Source organism: Quercus lobata, chromosome 4, assembly GCF_001633185.2.
Source record: "Quercus lobata isolate SW786 chromosome 4, ValleyOak3.0 Primary Assembly, whole genome shotgun sequence".
In the NCBI taxonomy this organism is placed as follows: Eukaryota; Viridiplantae; Streptophyta; class Magnoliopsida; order Fagales; family Fagaceae; genus Quercus; species Quercus lobata.
In genome coordinates this window covers 38020920-38044963 of record NC_044907.1, presented here as the reverse complement: position 1 = coordinate 38044963, position 24044 = coordinate 38020920, and the positions used below count along the sequence as shown (strand labels likewise).

At 36.0% G+C, this 24044-nt stretch overlaps 1 protein-coding gene across 1 annotated transcript; it reads left to right on the top strand.

Moving 5' to 3' along the window:
* The first annotated feature begins 16986 nt into the window (after nt 1-16986).
* LOC115987595 (wall-associated receptor kinase-like 8) lies at nt 16987-22236 on the top strand. The gene is made up of 3 exons (XM_031111182.1): nt 16987-17561; nt 17683-17856; nt 22181-22236. Exons 1-2 carry the CDS (start codon nt 17004-17006, stop codon nt 17734-17736), a joined length of 612 nt encoding a protein of 203 aa, XP_030967042.1. The 5' UTR covers nt 16987-17003; the 3' UTR covers nt 17737-17856; nt 22181-22236.
* Nucleotides 22237-24044: the final 1808 nt, after the last annotated feature.

The following is a 24044-nucleotide window of genomic DNA, read 5'->3' as shown; positions in this document are numbered from 1 at the left end:
GGACTTAGTCGCAGAATTCGCTGAACCTTCTGTAGAAACAATAACTGAGAAGAAAGACATGGGTGGAAAATCGGTTGGCACAATCTCAGCACGGGAGACCTTGCGCTGGAGGGTCTACGTGGATGGCGCGGCCAATCAAAGAGGATCTGGAATTGGGCTAGTTTTAATATCGCCCGAAGGTATTGCCATTGAGAAATCACTAAGACTCGGGTTCTCGGCTACGAACAACGAGGCCGAGTACGAAGCCTTACTTCAAGGGATGAAGATGGTTCAAAAATTGGGCGGAAGGGTAATGGAAGCATTCTCGAACTCCAAATTGGTCATTGGCCAAGTGATGGGTGAGTTAGAAGCTAGGGATGTTAGAATGCAAGAGTATCTCGGACAAGTCAAACGCCTGCAGTCGGGTTTTGAATCCTTCAATCTGACACATGTTTCCAGAAGTGGAAACACCCATGCAGATTCGCTGGCCACTCTTGCCACGTCCTCGGCGCATAATCTGCCGCAAATAATCCTTGTCGAGGATCTAGTCCAAGCGAGTTCAATTAGAAGAGACCCAGCTCAAGTCCATCAGGTTAGAAAGAGTCCCAGCTGGATGGATCCTATAATGAACTTCCTCAAAGACGATACACTACCAGAGGGAAAACTGGAAGCCGAGAAGATACGAAGGAATGCTCCCCGGTTTTGGTTGTCGGAAGACCATAAGCTATACCGGCGTTCCTATTCTGGGCCGTACCTATTGTGTATACACCCAAAGGGGTCCGAGTCCCTACTTGAGGAGCTACATGAGGGAATTTGTGGGAGTCACACAGGAAGAAGGTCGCTGGCACACAGGGCACTCACCCAGGGATACTAGTGGCCGAATATGCAGAGAGATGCCCAAGAATATACGAAGAAGTGTGATCAATGCCAGAGATTCGCCCCAAATATCCACCAACCTGGAGGAATCCTTAACCCCCTCTCCAGCCCTTGGCCGTTTGCTCAATGGGGTCTTGATATTGTCGGTCCTTTCCCTAAAGCAGCAGGGAATAAGCAATACATAATAGTCAGCACCAACTATTTCACCAAGTGGGTAGAGGCTGAACCTTTGGCCAACATCAGGGACGTGGATGCCAAGAAATTCATTTGGAAAAACATTATTACGCGCTTCGGAACTCCTCACACCCTCATCTCAGACAACGGTCTTCAATTTGATAGTAAGAACTTTAGGGGATACTGCAACGAGTTTGGCATCACCAACAGATATTCCATTCCTGCCTACCCCCAAGGAAATGGGCAAGCCGAGGCCGTGAACAAAGTCATAGTAAGCGGTTTGAAAAAGAGATTGGATGATGCAAAGGGGAGATGGGTGGAAGAGCTCCCGCATGTTTTATGGACCTATCGAACGACGCTGCTACGGTCGACGGGCGAAACTCCCTTTTCAATGACTTATGGGGCCGAAGTTGTACTCCCAATCAAGAACAGCTTCCCTAAATTGAGGTCTAGCACTTTTACCCCAGAAAATAATGAAGAGTTACTGGGGAGAAGTCTAGACTTAGCTGAGGAAAGAAGGGAAAAAGCGATGATCCATATGACCTACTATCATTAGAAGCTGAAGCGGGGATATGACGCCAATGTAAAGCTGCGACCCCTAAGTCCAGGCGACCTCGTAATGAGGAAAATTCTCGGTAGCGCTAAGAACCCTTCCTGGGGCAAGCTGGGACCCAACTGGGAAGGACCGTACCGCATCACATCTGTGGCCGGAACAGGTGCCTATTACCTAGAAGACTTAGATGAAAAAACTGTACCTCGCCCGTGGAATGTAAACAATCTAAGAAGATATTATTATTAATGAAAGCAGCTCAGCCTATGTTTTGTTCCATGATCATCGCATTGGTCCATTTCCATCTATCCAAGTTTTAAACATAACCTAAGTCCTACATGGCTCCTCGGACCACAGGCTTAGGGAAAATTAACAACTTATGGCATCTATCCAAGTTTTAAACAGAACCTAAGTCCTGCATGGCTCCTCGGACCACAGGCTTAGGGGAAATTAACAACTTATGACATCTATCCAAGTTTTAAACAGAACCTAAGTCCAGCATGGTTCCTCGGACCACAGGCTTAGGGGAAATTAACAACTTATGGCATCTATCCAAGTTTTAAACAGAACCTAAGTCCTGCATGGCTTCTCGGACCACAGGCTTAGGGGAAATTAACAACTTATGGCGTCTATCCAAGTTCTAAACAGAACCTAAGTCCTGCATGACTCCTCGGACCACAGGCTTAGGGGAAATTAACAACTTATGGCGTCTATCCAAGTTTTAAACAGAACCTAAGTCCTACATGGCTCCTCGGACCACAGACTTAGGGGAAATTAACAACTTATGGCATCTATCTAGGTTTTAAACAGAACCTAAGTCCTGCATGGCTCCTCGGACCACAGACTTAGGGGAAATTAACAACTTATGACATCTATCCAAGTTTTAAACAGAACCTAAGTCCTGCATGGCTCCTCGGACCACAGGTTTAGGGGAAATTAACAACTTATGGCATCTATCCAAGTTTTAAACAGAACCTAAGTCCTGCATGGCTCCTTGGACCACAAGCTTAGGGGAAATTAACAACTTATGGCATCTATCCAAGTTTTAAACAGAACCTAAGTCCTGCATGGCTCCTCGGACCACAGGCTTAGGGGAAATTAACAACTTAGAGCTCTTGTGCAATTTCAAGGTATGTGCGTAGTTTAGTATAATTACAACTATCGTTCAAATTCGCCGCACGACATTCCTTTTTCTTATTCGTTTATATTTGTTTATATCGTTGCGAACGTTAAATAGAGGAATAGTGTTAGTAACATCCGAAGAGAATAAAGAGAACATTCTATATTAATATTCCGAGGTCAATACAAAGAGAGGTCTTTACAAAAGAACAAAAATAAAACAACTCTCATTCAAAAAAAGTACAATAATTAAAAACCTAAAATCTAAGCCTCAGCAGAAGGATTCTCTTTCTGCTCTGGCTGAGGAGGAGGAACCTCGGAGATGGACTCCTTGGCAGGATCCTTGGCTTTATCAAGCATAGGGATGGCATCAAGAATAGCCCTGGCCTGCTCAGAAGCTTCATGAGCGCCATCAGGATTCTCTCGAATCTCCGGCGAAAAGAAGACCTTCCCGGGCAACCTCAGCACCGAGTCTGCAGGAATTCCTGCAGCATCAAGGGCATGAGCCCATGAGATGCTGCAATACTCCCTGCATACCTCTGGAATCTCCTCAGAGAGCCTGACTTCAGTCTCCTCAGCCTCAAGCTGATAAGAGGCCTTCTTCTCAGCCTCGGCTGCTTCCCGAGCTAGCTGAACCTCTTCTTTAGCCCGCCGGACCTCCTCCTCAGCTTTTTGTAGCGCGGCCCTGAGATCCAGCACTGTTTGTTTTTCAGTGGCCAGGCTGGTCTCGGTCACGTACAATTGTTGGCGCTGGTCCTCCGTTTGGGTTTCAGCGTTCTTCATGCCGGCCTCAGCACTCCGGCGCTTTTTCTCCACCTCTTTGAACTTCTTCGCAAGTTCAAAGTTCTCTTGCTTAAGGGACCCCACGGTTTTCTCCACCTCTGTCCGAGATTGAGCCTCAAGTTCAACTAAGCTGCTGTTGCTGCGACAGAACTCCTCAGCCACAAACACCTGCTGAGTGATCTGCCAACAAAACAAAAATTGTCTTAGAATGCAACAATGTCTAATGATTTAATGAAAGGGTAGAACAGTGACTTACCATTGCAAGGTCCCTCTTAAGGGATAGAAAGAGCTCGGGCTGAGAGAACCTCCTGTAGGCCTCCATATCCCGAGGGAGGAGTACTGGCTGCTCCAAAGCCTCAGCTATGTACCTTGCTCAGCCCCTGTTGTATTTTCGGACCGATGCAGTGTAAGGGATAGCAACCCCATCCAGCTCCAGCTTTGGGCCCCAAGTGCGCGGTTGAGAATGCACTTCAGCCCGGTTCTCCTCCTCTCGGCTCTCCACGGAGGACGCCCTTTTATTCTTTTGCCCCCGGGTGATTTTTTGCTGCTTGCCCTGGCGGGGCACCACCTCGCCTTCCTCAGGGATTTTAGCCGGCCTTTTCTTTTTTAGGTCTGGGTTAACCTTGAGGCCAAGGTCAAAAGGAACCTGAGGAGCAATTGAAGGAAGGTCCTGGGCCTGCAACTGAGTAGGCACCTTCGAAGATTGACCTTTTCCTCGGGAGGACATAAATTCTCGTAAGGTTTTTCCTTTGCCAGCCATATTGTCTACCTTCTCGTCTGAAGAGTCGTTCGAGCAGGCTATAATAATCGGAGCACCGACCACGGAGTTTCGATCCTACTCTCCTTCAGGTTCTGAAAGCTCAATCAAGGGGGCTTTATGAACCTCCTCTTCAAAATAGAACTCGTCTATCTCCTCCTCAAGAGAAAGACGAGATGATTCGGTCTCTCCTTCAACTAGCGCAGCAACTTCAAGGTTGTCTGGCGGAGGCAATTGCGCGGCTGGTGGAGGATTCCGAACACCAGGTAACACTACTGGCTTGAGATCTTCTCGGGCTAGAAACTTGGGCTTGGATACATCAATCCTAGCCAACCTTGGAATACCAGCTCTTATGGCATGGCCAATGGCTTGGAAGGAACGGGTTAGTGGTTGGTAGCCCAAAACCAAATGACACGCGCGTAGCTGCCCGTCCTCGGCAACGTAGATTTCTGACCTTAGAAGATAGTTCAAGGCCTGAACGTTCACGTGGCTCAGCTTGGGAGCAACCAGAGCTCTATCTGCAATACAGTTGAGAAGGAGATTAGAGTTAAACTATAAAATTTATGACTTAAGCAAAAAAAAAGAGAGTGAATCCGAAGAGCTAAGCCCCCGCCCTAAAGGATTGGCCCTAAAGGCGCCGCACTTGGAATTCCTGCCTGAGTTGGACAATGAAAACCATCGCTCCATTCTCCTAAGGCAATGAGGAAGTCATCCTTTATAGTCCTATTGGATATGGGGAGGCAGGAGATTAGCCTAACCACCTCGGATCGAGATTTAAGGTAATACCCTCCCTTCTCGACGTAGTGGCACTCGTACATGTGAACCACATCATGCCAGGTCAGGCCTAGACCCATCCGCTCGTTCAAGACATCTATGCAGCCTAATACCCTGAACATGTTTGGAGCGCACTGATGTGGTGTCAACCTATGGTGGAACAAGTAGTCCCGGGTAATCCTACGCATGGAAAGTGTCATTCCTCCTTGTATAAAGGCAATCATAGGAATGACCACTTCACCCATGTCTCTATCTATCAATACTCCTTCTAGGGGACAGTACCGCAGAACCACCCCCTGCGGGATGTGGTATTTTGCCCTAAAAGCCTCCATGGCCGCCGGAGTGTCTACTAGGTCTTTGAATCTACCCATCTAAGTTGAACTAGAGGGACGGAAATAAAAACCGAGGAGAAAAGTGAAATCCGAGGAGAAATTCAAAGCAACGAAACGAATGGAACTTACGAGTATCTTCACAAACGACCAGTGAGATGCTTGAAAATCTCTTCTAGGAAGGACGCTTCGCGAAAACGGTTATGGAAATTTGAAGAACGGAAGTGCTCGTAGATTTCTGGGCGCTGGAGTTCTCTGGAGTTCTCTGGACTTTTGATATGCAGATAAAAAATAAAAGATGAGCTTCTCTAGTGCTTTATATAGCAAGAGAGAGAAAGAGAAAACCATTCCCACTCAAGAATTCGAGGAAAAATGCTGGCCGTCAGATCCAAGCCTCGCCGTTGGATGAAAGAGACATAAAACTACCTGGAGTAAATGGCCGCACCTCGTAAATTGTAGTGCGTTAAAAGTAACTGTCCGCATGTGCGAACCCAGATCTCATTAATTCCATCCTTTTTAAATGTCAAAACCCTGTTTGTCTCCTCGGAAGGAGATCAAAAACTGGAGTTTTGAGGGGCTATTGTGGGGACCGGCCCAAAATAATAGGTTGACTGGGCCTTGGGCCCGTCCGAGGACCAATCCTTCCGAGGAGACATCGTGGCCCAGAATCCTTATTTTAGGCCCACTGGGGCAAAGAGAATATGTCCGAGGAGGAATTCCTCCTCGGACACTTCAAAATCCAAATCAAAGGCGCGTCTCAGCCACTGTAGCCCATTCGCCGAATACGCAAAAAGGAAGGAGACCCAAAATATCTCAGCAAAGGCTGCCACCACCACATTAAATGTATCACAACTACTCTCCTAGTCGTATTAATGAGGAGAAGACCCCTGAACAGTGCTACCTTGGCCACTGCAACTCACAAAGAACTGATAAGGGTGTCTAATGGGACAGGTGCTCAAGTAGAGGTTTGGATGATCAACAAGTGTAAAGCCCAGATGATAGGAGAGGGCCTATATAATATGTAAAAGTCCCCCAAGAGAGAGGGACGGGAGACGGAGAGAAAGAGAGGAGAGAACACTGTAGAGAACTTTTATTTGCATGAATCTGTGCCCATTAGTCAAGTTTGAGACCTGATAATTTGAGAAGGATCTCTCTTCACTGCTACCTCCTTTTATTCTTGTCTCTGTACCCCCTGAGCCCATGCAACAAACCGTTCAAGCTAATTGAAACCAAGTTCTTTAACCCATACTCTACAAAAAATTCATTATGTGGGACCTTTTGGGCCAAGGCCTGACCAACAAGGATCGGGTCAACTAAAACCGTGTCCCTACATTTTTAATTTATTCTCTAAATTTTATTGTAGATAATTTGTTCTTCCTAAAAATTAAAAAATTTCAAAATGTATTTTTCATCACTCTATTCTTACAAATATATAATTTTGTAATTTTTTACGTTTTTTTATTGATATTATTATTATTATTATTATTTGAAATGGTACATATTCTTCTAACTATTGTTATTGTGCATTATATTTTCCTAATTTATTTTAGTACAACTAAAACTTTTAAGTTTTAAAATTATTATTCAAATTCCCATTCTCTTAAGAAGACTATTATAATAACCAAAATTTATCTATAATTACATTTGATATTACTCAAATAATTGATAGTACTCTCAACAAAAATTTGTCTTTTTCAATTCTTAGGTAAATACACCAAATTAGACTGAATGGAGCGAAGTTAACTAAAATGGACAAAATTAGATTGAATGGACCGAAGTAGACAACATGGACCAAATAGGACTGAATAGATTGAATTAGACAGATGGGACCAAATGGACCGAATCGACCGAAGTGGACTAAAAAGGACCAAAATAGACTGAAGTGGAACAAATTGGACCGAAGTGAACCAAGTAGATTAAATGGACCGAATTGGACCAAAACGAACCAAACTAGACCAGATGGACCAAAGTAGACCGAACATGACCAATTTGATAAGTTTCCAATTTTTTTTTTCTTTACCACTAAAGTTTTTAAGTTTCAAATATATTATTCAAATTTCTCATTCTCTTAAAGAATATTATTTTGATAATCAAAAATCATTATAAAAATACACTTCATATTACTCAAATAATTGATTGGCACATTCAAATACATAGTTAAGATTGTGATTTAATATATACATATGAGTTGGATTTGAGTTATACTTGATGTAACTCTAAGTAATGTTACACCACCCAATAACTTATTATTTAATTCATATTTTTAAAATTCAACCATTGAATTATATGTTCTGAACATGCATGCCAATTTTCATGCCAATCAAATGTAATTTACCACTCAATTCATAAACTCATCTTTTATACATTATTTTAAACTACAAAAACTTAAATTTAAACAATTGATTGATAACATGCTTATTGATCTTTGATCACTTTGAAATTTTGCAAGCGTTGAGAACATACAAAGATAATGTGATCTAACGGTAGATATGTCAAAATTCACATCCAATTAAAAAATTTCAGTGGTGTAACATTGCTTAAAGTTACACCTGGTGTAACTCTTATAAAGTTACACATTTTTTATACCTTAAATTTGTAAGAAATCTAATGGCTAAAAAAATATATTTGCCACCTTAGCAATCCTAATTAATATAGCATCTTTTACGTTCTCTCCTTTATTTATTACAAATTAATTCTATCCTTTATTCTTTCTCTTTTTTACCCAATATAAAACGAAATTTTATTCTTTTTTTTCACCTTTACTTCCTTCTGGATTTTTAAGCAATATATTAGGTCGCCTCTATCTTCTCAATAAAATAAAATATAAAAATTGCCTCTATCTCTTTTTTATTATTTTAAGCAGTGTATGCGTTTGCTTCACTAGTATTTTATCATGTATTTTTTCCCTATAGTTTCGTTTATAATTTGAAATAATACCAATAACATTGTTAAAGAATTTCTTCCTACCCATTTCACTGATATGGTTTTGGGTTTTTGACAAAGGAGATAAAAACAAAGAAATGGTGGAAAGAAAAATAGGAGGGGAAGTGATCTTTGTAGAGGAGGAAAAGATAAAAACAAAATAATTTTTTTTTGATGAATTAAAAAAAAACATACAGAATTTAGAAATTATAAAGGCTATTCGTGGTGTGGCAAGGCTATGCAAACCTTACCAAAGCTCATTGTTATTAACATATGTTATTGTTATTGTTATTTTAATAATTTTTTTTTTTGGTAAACTAAATATTTGGTTCCTAACCTTTAGATTGTGTGTCAGCTGGTCCTTAACCTTTCAAATGTATCATATTAATTCCTAATCTTTTAACATTGTGTTAAAACAGTCCCTACCATTAAGTGATGAATGGAAAATACTGAAGTAACTAACGGCCAAATTAAAATATTATTTTTATGTCCCATGGACTTCACAAAGCTGCCACATGATAATTAAAAAAATCAACTCTCTCTCTCTCTCTCTCTCTCTCTCTCTCTCTCTCTCTCTCTCTCTCTCTCTCTCTCTCTCTCTCTCTCTCAACATACATGATTAAACTCTTTGAGCTCCTTCAATGTTGCTTCACACTACCAAAATCGGCTGTGGTCTTTGTGCCCAAAGCTTTCTCTTATTTCTTTCTCGGCCTCACACTTTCTCTAAATCTGGTTCGAACCACCATGTGAGCTGATGATGGCAAAAATCGCCAGTTGGGTCACTCGTCCAATCCAAAACTTTTGATGGTCTTTTAAGATCTACAAAAATAAATAAATAAATAAATAAAAAATAAAATAAAATAATGATCGAAGATACCTCCAGGGTGTGCCCTAATGGGGGAGCCTCCGATGCTTGAGTCAGTATCAATCCATATATTTTATATGTAGATAATATTTTGTAGTATTTTTCTCAAATCTTAGCAAGTGAGACAAACTGTCCCTTTTATAAGTGATTTGGGTAATTGTTGTACATAATTAGAGGTGATCATTATCCTGAGTGTAACGGTCATTATATTGATGGTAGTTTAAGGTCAATGAGTAACTATTGTCATTTAATGTGTTAAATGTGCTTGAATGGTTATATCTTTTTCTTTGATGGCTTATTGACCTTAATGATTTTTCTGCACTCATCATGAGCTATCCCAAATCTGAACGTGTAGGTCTCCCCCTCTCAAACTTTGAAACATTTTAATTTCCTAGGGGAAAAAAAAAAAGAAAAAACTACTTCTACCTGATTAAATTAAAAAAAAAATTACATAAATTCATTCCGGTGAAAATCCCTAATAAGCTCAAAACCCAACTATTCAACCTTTTTTTTTCTCTTTTTTTTTTTTTTTTAATTGACTACCTGGCTATTCTACTTATAGAAAACAAAAAAACACTAACTAAAACAGTATCAACTACAATCAAATTTTCAGAACACACACCATACCATTCCCCAATAAGCTCACAACCCAACTATTCAACCTTTCTTTTTTTCTTTTTCTTTTTTCTCTCTTTTTTTTTCAATTGACTACCTGGCTATTCTACTTATAGAAAACAAAAAAACACTAACTAAAAAACTACAATCAAATTTTCAGAACACACACCATACCATATGTTGAGGTACTTTTCTTTACACCTAATATTATTTAAATAACACCTATTTATTTTCCTTTCAAATGTATTATTGGACATGCTTAAATATCTTTTCCAACTATCACTATGCTAGCCCACAACCTTTCTCCTTTCTACCACAAAATTGGGCTACGCTACAGGACCCAATACTTTCTCATAAAAAATCCGAATTATTTAGTAAAGCGAGATAAAATTTAATCTTTTCTAAAGACCAAGAATACTTATGCTTGGCAAGGTTTGAAAAGCCCACAATTCAAATCTATCAAAACAAACTTTATCAATGGAATTCAAATCCATAATCAAAGACCATGGTCTAAACCCATGGTAATCTATTTATCTAAAAGCCAAATTCTCATTGGCAATATTTAAAGCCCAATTTTCATTGACAACATCAAAATCCAATTTTCATTGGCAACATCAAAGCCCAATTCTCATTGGCAATATCAAAAAGCCCAGTTCTGCTGGCAATATCAAAAGCCCAATCTTCATTGGCAATATCAAAAGCCCAAGTTCCCACTAACGATATCCAAAGCCCATTTTTTCATTGGTACTATTTCATCAAAAAACCCGAGATTATTAACACTTGACAAACAGAAAAGTATCATGGCATAATTATTGCTTAAGTATTACTATGGCAAAAAACCATGGCAATCGTTTTATAAAAGCTCATACGGAGTTATCTTGAAGAATATGTGCTCACCCTATAACCCATGAAACACATGGTCATCACTTGCATCGCAACATCCATAATATATATCTTCAACGCTCATGGAAAATGCTCGATCCCACAAGCTTATCATTTAAATTATGGTGCGAATATTAGATGCCATGAACGTTATTTATGATATGGAATCCATCATAGTAAAGGTTATTTTCAAAGGTACTTTGAAAAACTTGTCATATTGTTTCAAACATTACAATTAATTTTCCAAGAGACCCATTGCAAGTATCTATAAAAACCCAAAGAATATTTACTAATAAAAGTCCATGAGGAAGGAAAGCCCATGGCAACAAGTGTTGTTAGGATGCACACAACCCGACCCAAAGGAACTAGCCCAGGTGAACAAGCCCAATCTAAGAGATCCCAGCAAGAAGCAGAGGACTGAAAGTAGGCAAAACAACCCTTGTTCATCCCTGACCGAAGTACAACAAGAGAACCAAGTCCTTAAGGATGAACTAGAGGCTGTCTCATCGGCTTTTTGTCCTCTCTACCTGACGTGAACAGTACCCGAGGCTTGTAACATCAGCTAAAGTCTAAAGAGTGATGGAACTCCATCATCTTTTTCAAGACTACACCTCCAGCGGAAGAAGAGCTGAAACCAAATTTTTTAAACTCCAGCAAATTGATGCTATAAATGTTAAAAACATTCAAGACGTGATTCATGTGCCAAGCCCATGAATCCTAAAGGGGAAAAAATTGGGAATATGTGGTTTGGAGGGCATAAAGGCACCTTCAGCAGAACCCCCTAAAGTAGGCTTAGAACTTGACAACTAGCTTGGGGTGTTGAATCTTACTTCTTGGGGGTTTAAATCTCAGTTGCAACTTTAGGATTTACTCTTGATACACGCCCCAATCACATTGATTAAGCTCAACCCCAGAAATCCTAGCATTTAATGCAAAATACCATCATTACCCAAAGAAGCAAAGCAGCCCATAAAGCAAATCTTCTACTTCTGACCAAAAATCCCAGGAAGATGAACCCTGGTTCCCCATCTCTGATTAACCCTACATTTTTTGGACTCATGTTATTCAATGCTTCCCTAAAAAATCCATTATAAAAATACAAGGATCTCAGCCCACAAGGACTCAGACTCTTCCTCTGAAACCCTTGGTCTATTTGCCATTTTACTAGTAGTTTAGCTCTCTTTAAGCTCACTACTCATCCCTTTTAGCCCACGTTCATCTAACCTCAGACATTCTTTCCTCTCTTTTACACAAACACAGCTCATAAATGCCTCCCACTACTCACAAACAGCCCACTATTCACAAAAAGCCTTAACTTCAGAGTTAATCTCATCCCACTACTCACAAATAGCCCACTACTCACAAAAAGCCTTAACCTCAGAATTAATCTCATCCCACTCACTAAAAACAGCCCATATTGTCTCATTCATGCCTTATGAACACACACCTACCAAAATCTTAGTTTAATACTTGCTGTACTGAGCTGGAATCCCTCTCTCCCTTCACACCATGCCAATTAATCCTTTCCCTCTTCCCATGGAACCTTTAATTTTTACTTTTTATTTTACAGTTGAAGGATATAATGTATATGCAACAATCGAACTTTTCCTTCACATTGATGTAATGATGGCTGAAAGTACAATGAACTCCCCTGACCAAGACATGTAAGGACCCCCAAGAGTTAACACATTCCTAAATTTATTTAATCATTGACTATTGGACTGTTTAAATCTTTTCTTTTTTTTTTTGGACTAAGTGTAATTTTACCTTTACCGCTGGATATTTTATTTCACTTGAACTATCAGATCAGGACCACTAATGTACTAATTAAGTATTGTAACGTGTTTTTCATTGGGCTTTTTGTTGCTGTTTTGTCAAGTGCAGCCTTAGTTTCTTGTTTGGATAGGCTTTGTCATCACACCGAAAGCCTTTGGTACCATCTTAAGAGCCTATAGTCGAGTTTCGGCTTGGCTTCCCAACATCTTAGATAGAGGCATCAATTTCCCCCTCGACACCGTACTTGGGGAAATTCAAATTCAAATCTTAGTAAAAACTAAAAACACATGCAAAGCTATGCCAATACAAAAAATCTCAGAAGTTTACACCCAAACAAATAGTTTGAGATCACATAGAGCACACACTCACATCCATACCCATTTACAAATCAACTAAGAATCTAAAACATTTAAACCCATAAACCCATTTTGAAAAGAAAAAAAAATTTTCAAATTCCAAATCAAGTCATACCCATTTGCACAACTTGCACCAATAAACAATACCCACAAATGAAAAGGGCTTCATCCACTTGAAACAAACCCACTCAATCCACTTTAGCTTCTCCTTAGGCGCCAGATCAAAGACAAATATAGGCTTAGAGCTTCAATCTTGGTAAATTGATGAGAGTGAGCAAGTTAGAATAAGAGAGCGGGAAATTGCAAAAGAGGGTTTGGGTTTGGACTTGGAAACCATAGCTATGGTGGTGGCGGCGAGCGGTGAGAATAGAAGGAGCTGTCATAGAACATTAAGGTTCGGCCATGGTGGTTTGAACGAAATTTAAATAGAGAGAGAGAGAGTGAGGCCAAGAAAGAAATAAGAGAGAGGTTTAGGTTCGAAGACCATCACCGGTGGTGGTGGAGGCAAGCGGCGTTGAAGGAGCTTAGAGAGTTTTTGGTCATGGAGGTTGAGAGAGAGAGAGAGAGAGAGGAAAAAGTATTTTGTATCAAATGATACCACGTCATCAATATCAAAACCCAATAAATGAGAGATATATATGTAAAAATAACTTCTCACTAATACATGTCTTTCATTTGTTAGTGGGGTAGTTATTTTTTGCTGATATATCTCACACTTATTAGATTTTGATATTGCTGACATAGTATCATTTGATACAAAATTATATTTTTTTTAATTTTAATTTAACAGTTAGCCACATCAGTATTTTACTATTTTTTATCCATCACTTAATGGTAGGGACTATTTTGACACAATACCAAAAGGTTAGGGACCAAACTGACATATTTGAAAGATTTGAGACTAAATTGACACACGGGCCTAAAAGTAAGGGACCAAAAATTTAGCTTACCCTTTATTGTTTATATTTGTTCTTAGCATTATTGCATCTTAGACTTATAACAATAATAGCAAAAGTAAAAAATAATTATTATATTGGTGTTTAATACCTTATTCATAATATAGAATTCAAATTTGTAAATATGAAAGTGAAGTGTCAAATGTGTAGTTCAAATTTTGTAGAAAAAAAAAATCATGGACATGTTATTTTATTGGGCTTAATTAAGTATCCCAATAATTTTAAGTTTAAAATAAGTCTAATAACTTGTTGGACTCAAATAAAATTACAAATTTTAACAAAAATGATAGACCAGGCAATTATCCTCGTCCAAAGAGCGAACCAGGATGAGGATAGAACGCCATAAAAACGGGTACTTAATGCCCCGACAGTTACATATCAAGAATGAGACCGTTGGGGCCTCCATTAAAGCCAAATTAAATAGGCCTGAGACGTTACCAAATGAGCCTTCAAGTCACCATTTAAGAAGGACAACGGCTAGTAAGAAGAGCCTATTTATAGGACCTACCAAATCCCAGACAAGGTACATAGACACTAATCATTTTTCACTCTCATTACTGAATTCTCTCTATTTTCCTGAGCTCTATTTGCTGACTTTATCATTGGAGACTGTGGCTAGCACCACTCCGATGACCGCCTGAGAGGATCCCTCTTTTTTCACTAACCCTGTAGGAACTTGGACAAACTTGTATTGGAAATCTTCTAGACGAACCCAACTACTGATGATCTCAGCATCATAAAAAAAAAAAATTTTATTTTAACTCACATGTCTATATATTGTATGATACATATTGTACACAATACTAACTAATATCTAGTAAATATACTAGTTTCTATATCAATAAAAGGCAACTAGCTGGAATCAGTCGAGATGTACTCTTAAAGCCATTTGTACTGTAATTTTAGACTGAATGCAAGAGTTTGCCCTTTTTTAACGTTCAATTGGTTTATACTTTACACGCATCGTTATCATTTACAACATCCTCTCAACGAAGGTAATTTAGAAATCACGTACTATATAATTCAAGGGCGGCATCACATTGAAACTTGGGTGGTCATAGGACCACCCTGGCCTAGAAAAAAAATTATTATATATAAAATTTTATAATTTTATAATTTTTTTTAACCCTTAAAATATATTTGTGACCACCTAAATTTTTTTAGACCCAATATAATTAAACTTTTGAGAAAATTTGATATCAAACTTAGTTGTAAACTAAGGCTATAACTCCACTTAATATTTTTTTAATTGATATGAATTTTGTCAAATCCACCATTGGATCACAATTTCTTCTTATATCCTCTATACTTACAAATTTCAATAAGATAAAAGATCGATAGCTATGCATCAATCAAATGTTTAAATTTCGAGTTTTTGTAGTCTAAAATTATACATAAAAGGTAAGTTTATAGATCAAATAGTAAATAACATCCAATAGGCATGAATTTGACATGTGTTTTAAAAACATAAAGAACATGCAGTTTTACGATTAGATTTTCAAAATATATAGTCATGTTAATTTGTTTAGTGAAAGTTGTAGTTACAAATAAGATTGTAGTTAAACTTTGTTTTTAAACTTTGGTCATCTTAATAATATATTAGACCCTTACCCAAAAAAAAAAAAGGGAAAAGTTGGAGAAAAATATTATTGAACTAAAAATTTGAAAGAGATGTAGTTTGCAGAATTGATAATGATACTATTATGTAATAATTTCAAAATAAAAAACTTATAGAAGGAAATTGTGAGACTTTATGTATTTGCATGTGTTTTTTTTTTTTTTAAATTTCAATATATGAAATTTTCTTTTTATTAGATTTTGTGTAATTTAAATTTTTTAATGACCCCCAGACAAATTTTTAAAGTCGGGCAAGCACTATATTCAAAGTTTCAAACTAAAAATTTGAAATATCGGTATAAACAGTTAAACACGTTACACACAACTCAATTAAGACGTCTTCCATAATCAAACAAATTCCAACAATTCTTTAGTGATGACTTTTCTTACTTTTTATTCTTTAAACTTCTGGAAAATGATCAGAAGTAACTCCTTTTGTCGCAGATAATGACTAACACAAGTAAATAGTACAACTTAAGAGGGACTTTTCAGCTTTGTTGTCTAGGATTTTTATATATTTAACTGTACTTATAATGTAAATTTCCGTGGTAGAGACATAAAAGTTATTAAATGTTGAACGAATTTGCAAAAAGTTATAATATTGTGCACTTTTTGCCAATATGCAGTTACGTACAACATTTGCCCATTTTTGTCTGAAAGAAAGAACTTAGCTTGTTGTCTATTTCGGTTTGATGGCAGCTTATTTAGCTCTTAAGAAAATTCCACGGACAGCAATTTAGGCGTGCAAGTTGGAATATTATTACGACAGTGATTCTATCCACTTATATATATTCAAGCAACTCAACGAGACCTGTTGCAGTCCCTCATAACAACTCAAGCTGCACATGGCTGACTTGCGTATTATTCAACTACATCAGTTGAGAAGTTCCTTGTATTTTGCTCCACCTCCTGGACCCTCTGATTGAGTTTGCTTTGACAATACTGCAGTGTAATTCTCTTTGGAGAGAGACTTTTTTTTTGTTCGGTAGTTGTATGTACTCTGGGTATCAAACTATTTAATAGTTAAACACGTTACACACAACTCAATTAAGACGTCTTCCATAATCAAACAAATTCCAACAATTCTTTAGTGATGACTTTTCTTACTTTTTATTCTTCAAACTTCTGGAAAATGATCGGAAGGAACTCCTTTTGTCGCAGATAATGACTAACACAAGTAAATAGTACAACTTAAGAGGGACTTTTCAGCTTTGTTGTCTAGGATTTTTATATATTTAACTGTACTTATAATGTAAATTTCCGTGGTAGAGACATAAAGTTATTAAATGTTGAACGAATTTGCAAAAAGTTATAATATTGTGCACTTTTTGCCAATATGCAGTTACGTACAACATTTGCCTATTTTTGTCAGAAAGAAAGAACTTAGCTTGTTGTCTATTTCTGTTTCATGGATGCTTATTTAGCTCTTAAGAAAATTCCACGGACAGCAATTTAGGCGGGCAAGTTGGAATATTATTACGACAGTGATTCTATCCACTTGTAAAGTCCAAGTAAACGAAGGAACAAAATTTCGCGGAAGGTGCGGAAAAATATATTGTCTAGCTATACTTTTATTGTGAGGCTATATATATTGGTATATAGAGGCTGGGTATGTATGGTTTGCTTTGTAGCACTGCAAAAGATACAGAAATTAAATGGGTGTGCAATTTGTAATGCGCATTACTTTCTTACTTCTTCTGACATATGGATTAGCAGAAGCAGCAGCACCACTTATGGCAATGCCCGGTTGCAAAGATACCTGTGGAAATGTTAGTATTCCATACCCGTTTGGAATGACAGCCGGTTGTTACTTGAACGACTGGTTCAAAATTAATTGCATTGGAAAGGGCAGCTCGGCTAGAGCCTTCCTTCCCAAAATAAACATGGAAGTGCTGGAAATCAATATTGTTAATCCATATAGGAATGATTCATACCTTCGTTTGGAGGAAAGCATCGTTCGAGTCAAGATGCCGATTATTATTTCTTCGAATTGCACAGGTACGGGTCCGAGCAATGGTGGTGTGAATATGACGGGGGGTCCTTTTTACTTCTCATCCTCTCGGAATAAATTTATTTCGGTTGGTTGCAACAATATGGCCATGATAACCGGTAATGATCCTATGCTGCTGGCTGGTTGCAATTCGGATTGCAATAGTGAAACCATGATACCAAGGGAAGCTAAATGTTCGGGCTTCAACTGCTGCCAGACCACAGTCCCTGATGGGAATCAGGTATTTAATGTAACTTTCAAAAGTATAGATGAGAAAAATAATGGCAGCGAAAAATGCAAATATGCATTCCTAGCAGAAGAGGAATGGTTTGACTCAAACATAAAAAATCTCTCTTACGCAGTGCCGCTTTTGGAAGACGTTCCCGTGGTGCTGGATTGGAAAGTGTCTGACATAAGTTTCACCGAGGCATATAGACGGAATAGTGGGTACTCAACAAGATCCGGCGACAGCGCCAGGCAATATTATTGCCTTCCTGGATATGAAGGAAATCCATATCTTAACACGGGATGTCAAGGTAAACTTCAATTACCAACAGCTTTAATTTTCCCGTAGCTTTTAAATTACATGCCTGATCACTCGAGTTCTACGTTCATCACTTTATTATTTTATTTTTAAATTTTTTTTAGCTATGGACTATACGGTATGATTAAGGTTGCATTCACTAAGACTATTGCAAATAAATTTTAAATTTTAGTAGCATAAAGATTAATATGGGCAAAATTTATGCGGGAGCTGGGGCCTTGTAAAAGAAGGAATTTTCTCAAAATTAAAAAAATTAATTTTCTTACCGGCCCCTAGGATTTTGAAACAGTATATATATATATATATATATATATATAATCAGTTCTTAGATCTTAAAATAGTTTCAGAATATTCAAATCAAAACAAAATTAAAATCTGGCCCAGCTCCCATAGCTCCTCCAAAATACAAGACACTAGTTTAAGGATGAAATTTTCCTTTTAAAAAAAAAATATATATATATATATATATATATTAAGAATACATAATACCATGTTATTTTAAATTTTATTCAAGAATTTTATCTGATTTTAAATAACATATCATCACATATTAGATTTATTCTAAAATAAATTATCAATTCGACAGAACTGTCTTTATTTTTTTTAGTGTACTTGATGTATATATATCAAATAGTTAGCATATTTAATAATTACATTTATTACAGTATGTGTTTCAAAGTATCCTATAATAAACCTTTAAAATACAATAGAAGTACAGTTTTCTATAATTGGTATGTGTTTCTCTCTCTTACAACAATGCTTTAAACATATGCCTTACTATACTCCCACAAAAATAATCGAATAATTTAATCAATTTTCGTCACCTATATCCTTTAGAAAAAAATTTAGTGCCCATTTGTAACGATATTTTTAGTAAAGTTGTAAATGAATCAAATTTTTCATCAACAACTTGAGCTTGACTCAAGAAAAATCTTATTATTATTATTATTATTATTATTATTATTATTATTTTATGTATGTTTATTTAGCAAACGATTCAAAGTTCAAACTCAAATTTAGATTCAACTATTAAATGAGTCAATCTCAAACATAATAATATACATACGTGAACAAGCTTATGAATATTTGACTTGATTTAAGTAATATAATATTATTTTTTTATATGTATACATAAATTCATAAAATTTCAAAGTATTACTAATTTATTGATAAGATATAAATATCACATTTCATAATAAAATTATATAATTTTTACCAATATGATGTTGATAAATCTATTTTTTATAAGTTCATAAACAAAAATCATTCTCTACAATAAACTGAAATTAGATAACTTCAACCCTTTTTAGTTATACATTACTAGCATAAATTTATTACAAGGTGAAAAATTTTAGTTGCGAAGTTAATTATATATGAAAAATAAAAATGAACCAATTCAATTGTTCAGGAACAAGCTTGAGTTTGTTTAAGAAGAAAATATACTAAACTTGAATGTGTAATATAATTTGACAATGAGACATAATTGTTGTGCAACAAAAGAAGTTTTAACATTAATTATTATGATTTGAGGCTAGCAGAAGTACATGCACATGAATAAGAAAATAAAACATCCACACAAGTTAGGAATATTAATGTGGTTTAGCCAACTGCATGCCTACATCCACAGGCAAAACCAACGAACAATATCTAATATCAACCATAGGCATTACAATGGCATTAATCAACACTCACAACTCACACAAAAAAAAAATAAATAAATAAAAAAAACTCACAAATCTCACAAATACACAAACAAAACCTCTTACAAACTCAAACTCACAATCTGAAATCCTCAATATAACCAATAATTCTCTTACACTCACATAACAAACAAACTCTCAATACATAACAGAGAGTAATCTTTTAACCTCAAAATCTACCAAACTATTATGAAAAAAAAAATCTACCAAACTATTCTCCAAAGAAACCCACTCATGTTTTTCTAGGAGACTTTCTCTTGCAAAAAATATATATTTATAAGACTTCAATCTTATTCCTTAATGGACAAGAAATACCCAACTGCTTCTATATCAAGAAAACTCAAATTAAAACTAATTAGGAATATGAGGCAATATTCAACAAATTGAATGAACAATCCTAAACTTTAACACTCGGTATATCTTAGCTCGACTTTACAACACTAATTACTAGCAACACAATCTTAAAATATCAAATATGTTAATTACATCTTTAAACATTTATACTTTACTTCTAATGTTAAAACTTTTCATAAACTTTACATTTCCCATTATATGTAATAATCTAATATCTAATAGGATAAAATGCAAATTTCCAATTATATGTAATAATTTTCCTATATAATAAAAAAAGTTAAATCTAAATTTGACCAAAATTCATTTCAATCCTCTAACTTTACTTTCTTTTTTTTTTTTTTTTTCGATTAAGTCCTCTAAATTTTAAATTTATTTAATTTAAGCATTCCTTCATTTCTCCGTCCAAATTTTTCCATTAACTTCATTTCTTGAATTAAAAATTCATATTTTTTTTAAAAAAAAACTGTTCATAAAATAGATTCATCCAAAAAATTATCAAAAGTAAAAATTTAGCCAAAATTTTCTATAACTTCTCACCAACCAAACAAAACCAAATTATTTGATCCACAAAAATTCAAAGTTTTTTTTTTGGTTGAGAAAGTTAAAAACTTCTAAATCAACACACAACTCACAACCCATATTAACTATTGCATTTATACAAACCTACCACATCTCAAGGGCGGTTGTTGTAATTTACCCCTTTTTTAGTTCTTTATTTAAACCTCTAGGTGTCTTAGGGCCTGTTTGGTCACCCAGTTTGAGCAATGTTGTTTTGTGTTTAAACACCCAAACAGGTGGGCCCTACGCTAAAATCTTTGTTTGGTACGTGAGTCTAAACTAGCAAGGTTTGAGTTGTGTTGAAGCGCTGTTTGAGCAAGTGTTTCACAGGAGATGAATTTTGCTCAAGCTTGTTTGAGTGTGTGTTTTACTGTGCTCTAAGCCCACGCATATAAATATTTTTAATTTATTATCCGGGGGATGAAGCTCATAGTTTTGTCTTATCTGACATGGAACATTATGTGGGCCCCACCAACATAAAAATACACCAATGACATACCGCCAATGCATAAGAAATATCAATAAACTAATGAGAAATAAAAAAACACACTGATGTGAAACACACTGAGGTGTAGACCGTTGTGGGTTATCAGTCTTCCTCTGATGTGAAATAAAGTGCTCTGTTCGGTGGTAGCTTTTTTTAAAGAAAAACACACACTTACCAAACACACAACTTCATATTTCTAAACACCAAAATATCTATTTAAAACATATTACCAAACACATTTTTCTCTTTATGAATACTATAAATACATTTTTTTAACAACACTTTTTAAATCACATTTTTAGAAATTTTAAACAACGTTACTCAAACTTCTATGCCAAACGCACTTTTTTTAAATCACTTGCTTAAGTAACATTTGCATTCTGCCACCAAGCTTGAGAACTAAAGCAATTATGAGTTGATCGCCATTCACTTATGATTAGCTCCGACCACCTTTTAGTTTTTATTTTTAGCTTTTGATTGAGCCATAATGTTCACTTGGTGGTTTCTGTTTAAGTTTATTGTTTGCTTTTGTTTTCCCCTTGTTGGAGTAAGCATAGTAGCAAAACCATGAATTTTTGTTTGGATGGCCGAGTTGTGATACTAACATTTTAGTCATGATAATCTCGAGGGTTCCAAAAAGTAGCAAATTAAATGTTACTTTTTGAAATCTCAGGATTTAATTTGTTACTTTTGAAACTATAGGGTATACTTTCTTTCTTTTTAAAATTCCGACATATAATTTATTAGTTATGAAACTACATGGTCCAATTTGTTACTCCTCTTAAGTTATAGGATGCAAAACATATTTTTATAAGAGCGTCGTTGCACTAACTCAAATATTTGGAGAGCCAACTCCAAGTTTTATAAGCTAAATCTTCAAAATGCTTAATATTTTTACATACTATACCGAGTAAGGATGCTTAAGAACCAAGACAATGCTAGTAATAAGGCTGTTTGAGATTTATTAATCTCCTTGGATTTAAATTCAAATCAATCTTGAAGAACGTCTAGTGCTTAGAACCTTTGAAACCTCTTTTGTCTATATGAGTGAGCACCAAAGTGCCCAAAATTTTAATGAATTTATTAATTTTTCTTTCAAAATTCCATTAGATATCATATAGATGATTGCGAAGATATGTATGTTGTAACTTGTAAGTACCAAATGCACACAAAAATTAATGAATTTATAAATTTGCATGTTATCCTGTTCCTGTCAGATATAAATGAATGCGAGAAAGACAATATATGTCTCAACAAGTCAGATTGTGTGAATATAGAAGGCAGTTTCGATTGCAACAAGCGCAACAAGCGAAAGTCTCTATTGAAGGTAGCCATTTTAGGTATGTCCATATGCTCATTAAATTTGGAAAATGAATAAAAGTAAAAAATAATAAGATCATGGTTATGTGACTAAGAGGTGCTGAGACGTACTATAGCACATGGTCCGTTACATCTACCGCTATCAATTGTGCAAAAATATTTGGAAATTGTAAATTTAATCATTTAATACTTTCTGTTATGATACAATGATAGATTACTGACTGTTCCAAAAACCTAAACTATAAAAAAAAAAAATCATAAATTTAATTATTTAACAACATAATTCTAACAAATATAGTGTTTATAATTCTAATTATCATTTAATTCTCTAAGAAGTATTTTGTGTTTCAACCTAGGGAAAATGCATTCCATCTTACCTCTCCTTTTTACTTCGAAAATAAATTTTTTACTTTTAGGCTGTGTTTTTTTCGGGTGTAAAAAGAATATGGAAAATATTTTACACTATGATGAGTGTTTGGGTTGGTCGGAAAACTCAGTCAAACGGAAATCTTTTCCATTGACTATAAAATATCAGCCCCTGGGATGTAAAATAAATTACACTTCTAATTTACCTTCAAACCATTTACACCCATTTTCCTCTTCTACCCGAACCCAGAGAGAGAGAGAGAGAGAGAGAGAGAGAGAACACTTACAATGGAACATGGAGAGATTAGGAGCACCGAAAAATGGATCAAACCATTGTGTCGACCCAGTGAACAACCCACCCTAAAGCCAATCGAACCACCATGAGCAACCCACCCTTGAGTCGATTTGACCACTGTGTGAATGACCCACTCCTAGATCAAACTACCGTGGGTAACCCACGCCTAGATCGAGCCATAACCTTTAGATCGACCCACTGTGTCCATGTCCCCACTACCACCACCACTACCAAGTCACCCATGAACCAATCTCTCTCTCTATCACTCAATCTCTCTCATGTGATTTTGATTTTTTTTCTTTTTGTGTTTATATATTGAGATTTTCTATAATAATATTTGTTTGGATCTTGAGAAAATGTGAGAAACTTGATAAAAATGTGTTTTCTAGAGCATTTTCAAGAACACAACCAAACACCATAAAATATTTTCCAAAGCATTTTTTGGAATGCAACCAAACACCTGAAAATGTTTTTCTTTTTGAAAAATATTTTCACCTAAAAATATTTTCTCAGAAAATATTTTACATATTGCCAAACGCAACCTTAGTTTGTTGGTTTTCTTAACTCAATAAATAATGACAGGCCGGGAATGAATTAATCCTACCTTTCCGAGCTATATCATGGAAACAACTTTAAAAAAACTTATATATACATATACATATAAATATATATATATATATATATATATATATATTTCATACATTTTAGTTTACTAAATGAAGCGCATAAAAAGTCAATTAGCTTTTAATTTTTGTGCTCTAGACAATCTATCACCAAAAGATATGATCATACCTTGTATAACTTGATAATTTTAGACTATTATTGGCTGAATTGCATTACTCAGTACTCTTCTATATTTTATTCTTTTTCCACGAAGATTAAAAATCTATCTAGAAAAGATAAATATTCTCTCTAAAGTGGTACACTTTACTATTAAGGGAGGATAACCTCATCTTTTTCACTCATTGTTCACGAGTAAGGGCCTAAGGGGTCAAAAGATGGGAGATATTAAGAGTAATGTTAGGGCTATAACTTTTGCTACAATTTGCTTATGTGGCAAGTTGTGAGTGGTAGAGTTATGGGCCCACTACTTTTACTCC

Coding starts and splice junctions, on each gene's coding strand:
- LOC115987595 (XM_031111182.1), top strand. CDS start 17,004: ATGCGCATTACTTTCTTACTTCTTCTGACATATGGATTAGCAGAAGCA. Junction 17,562..17,682: donor CAGTCCCTGATGGGAATCAG/GTATTTAATGTA, acceptor TCTCTTACGCAG/TGCCGCTTTTGGAAGACGTT.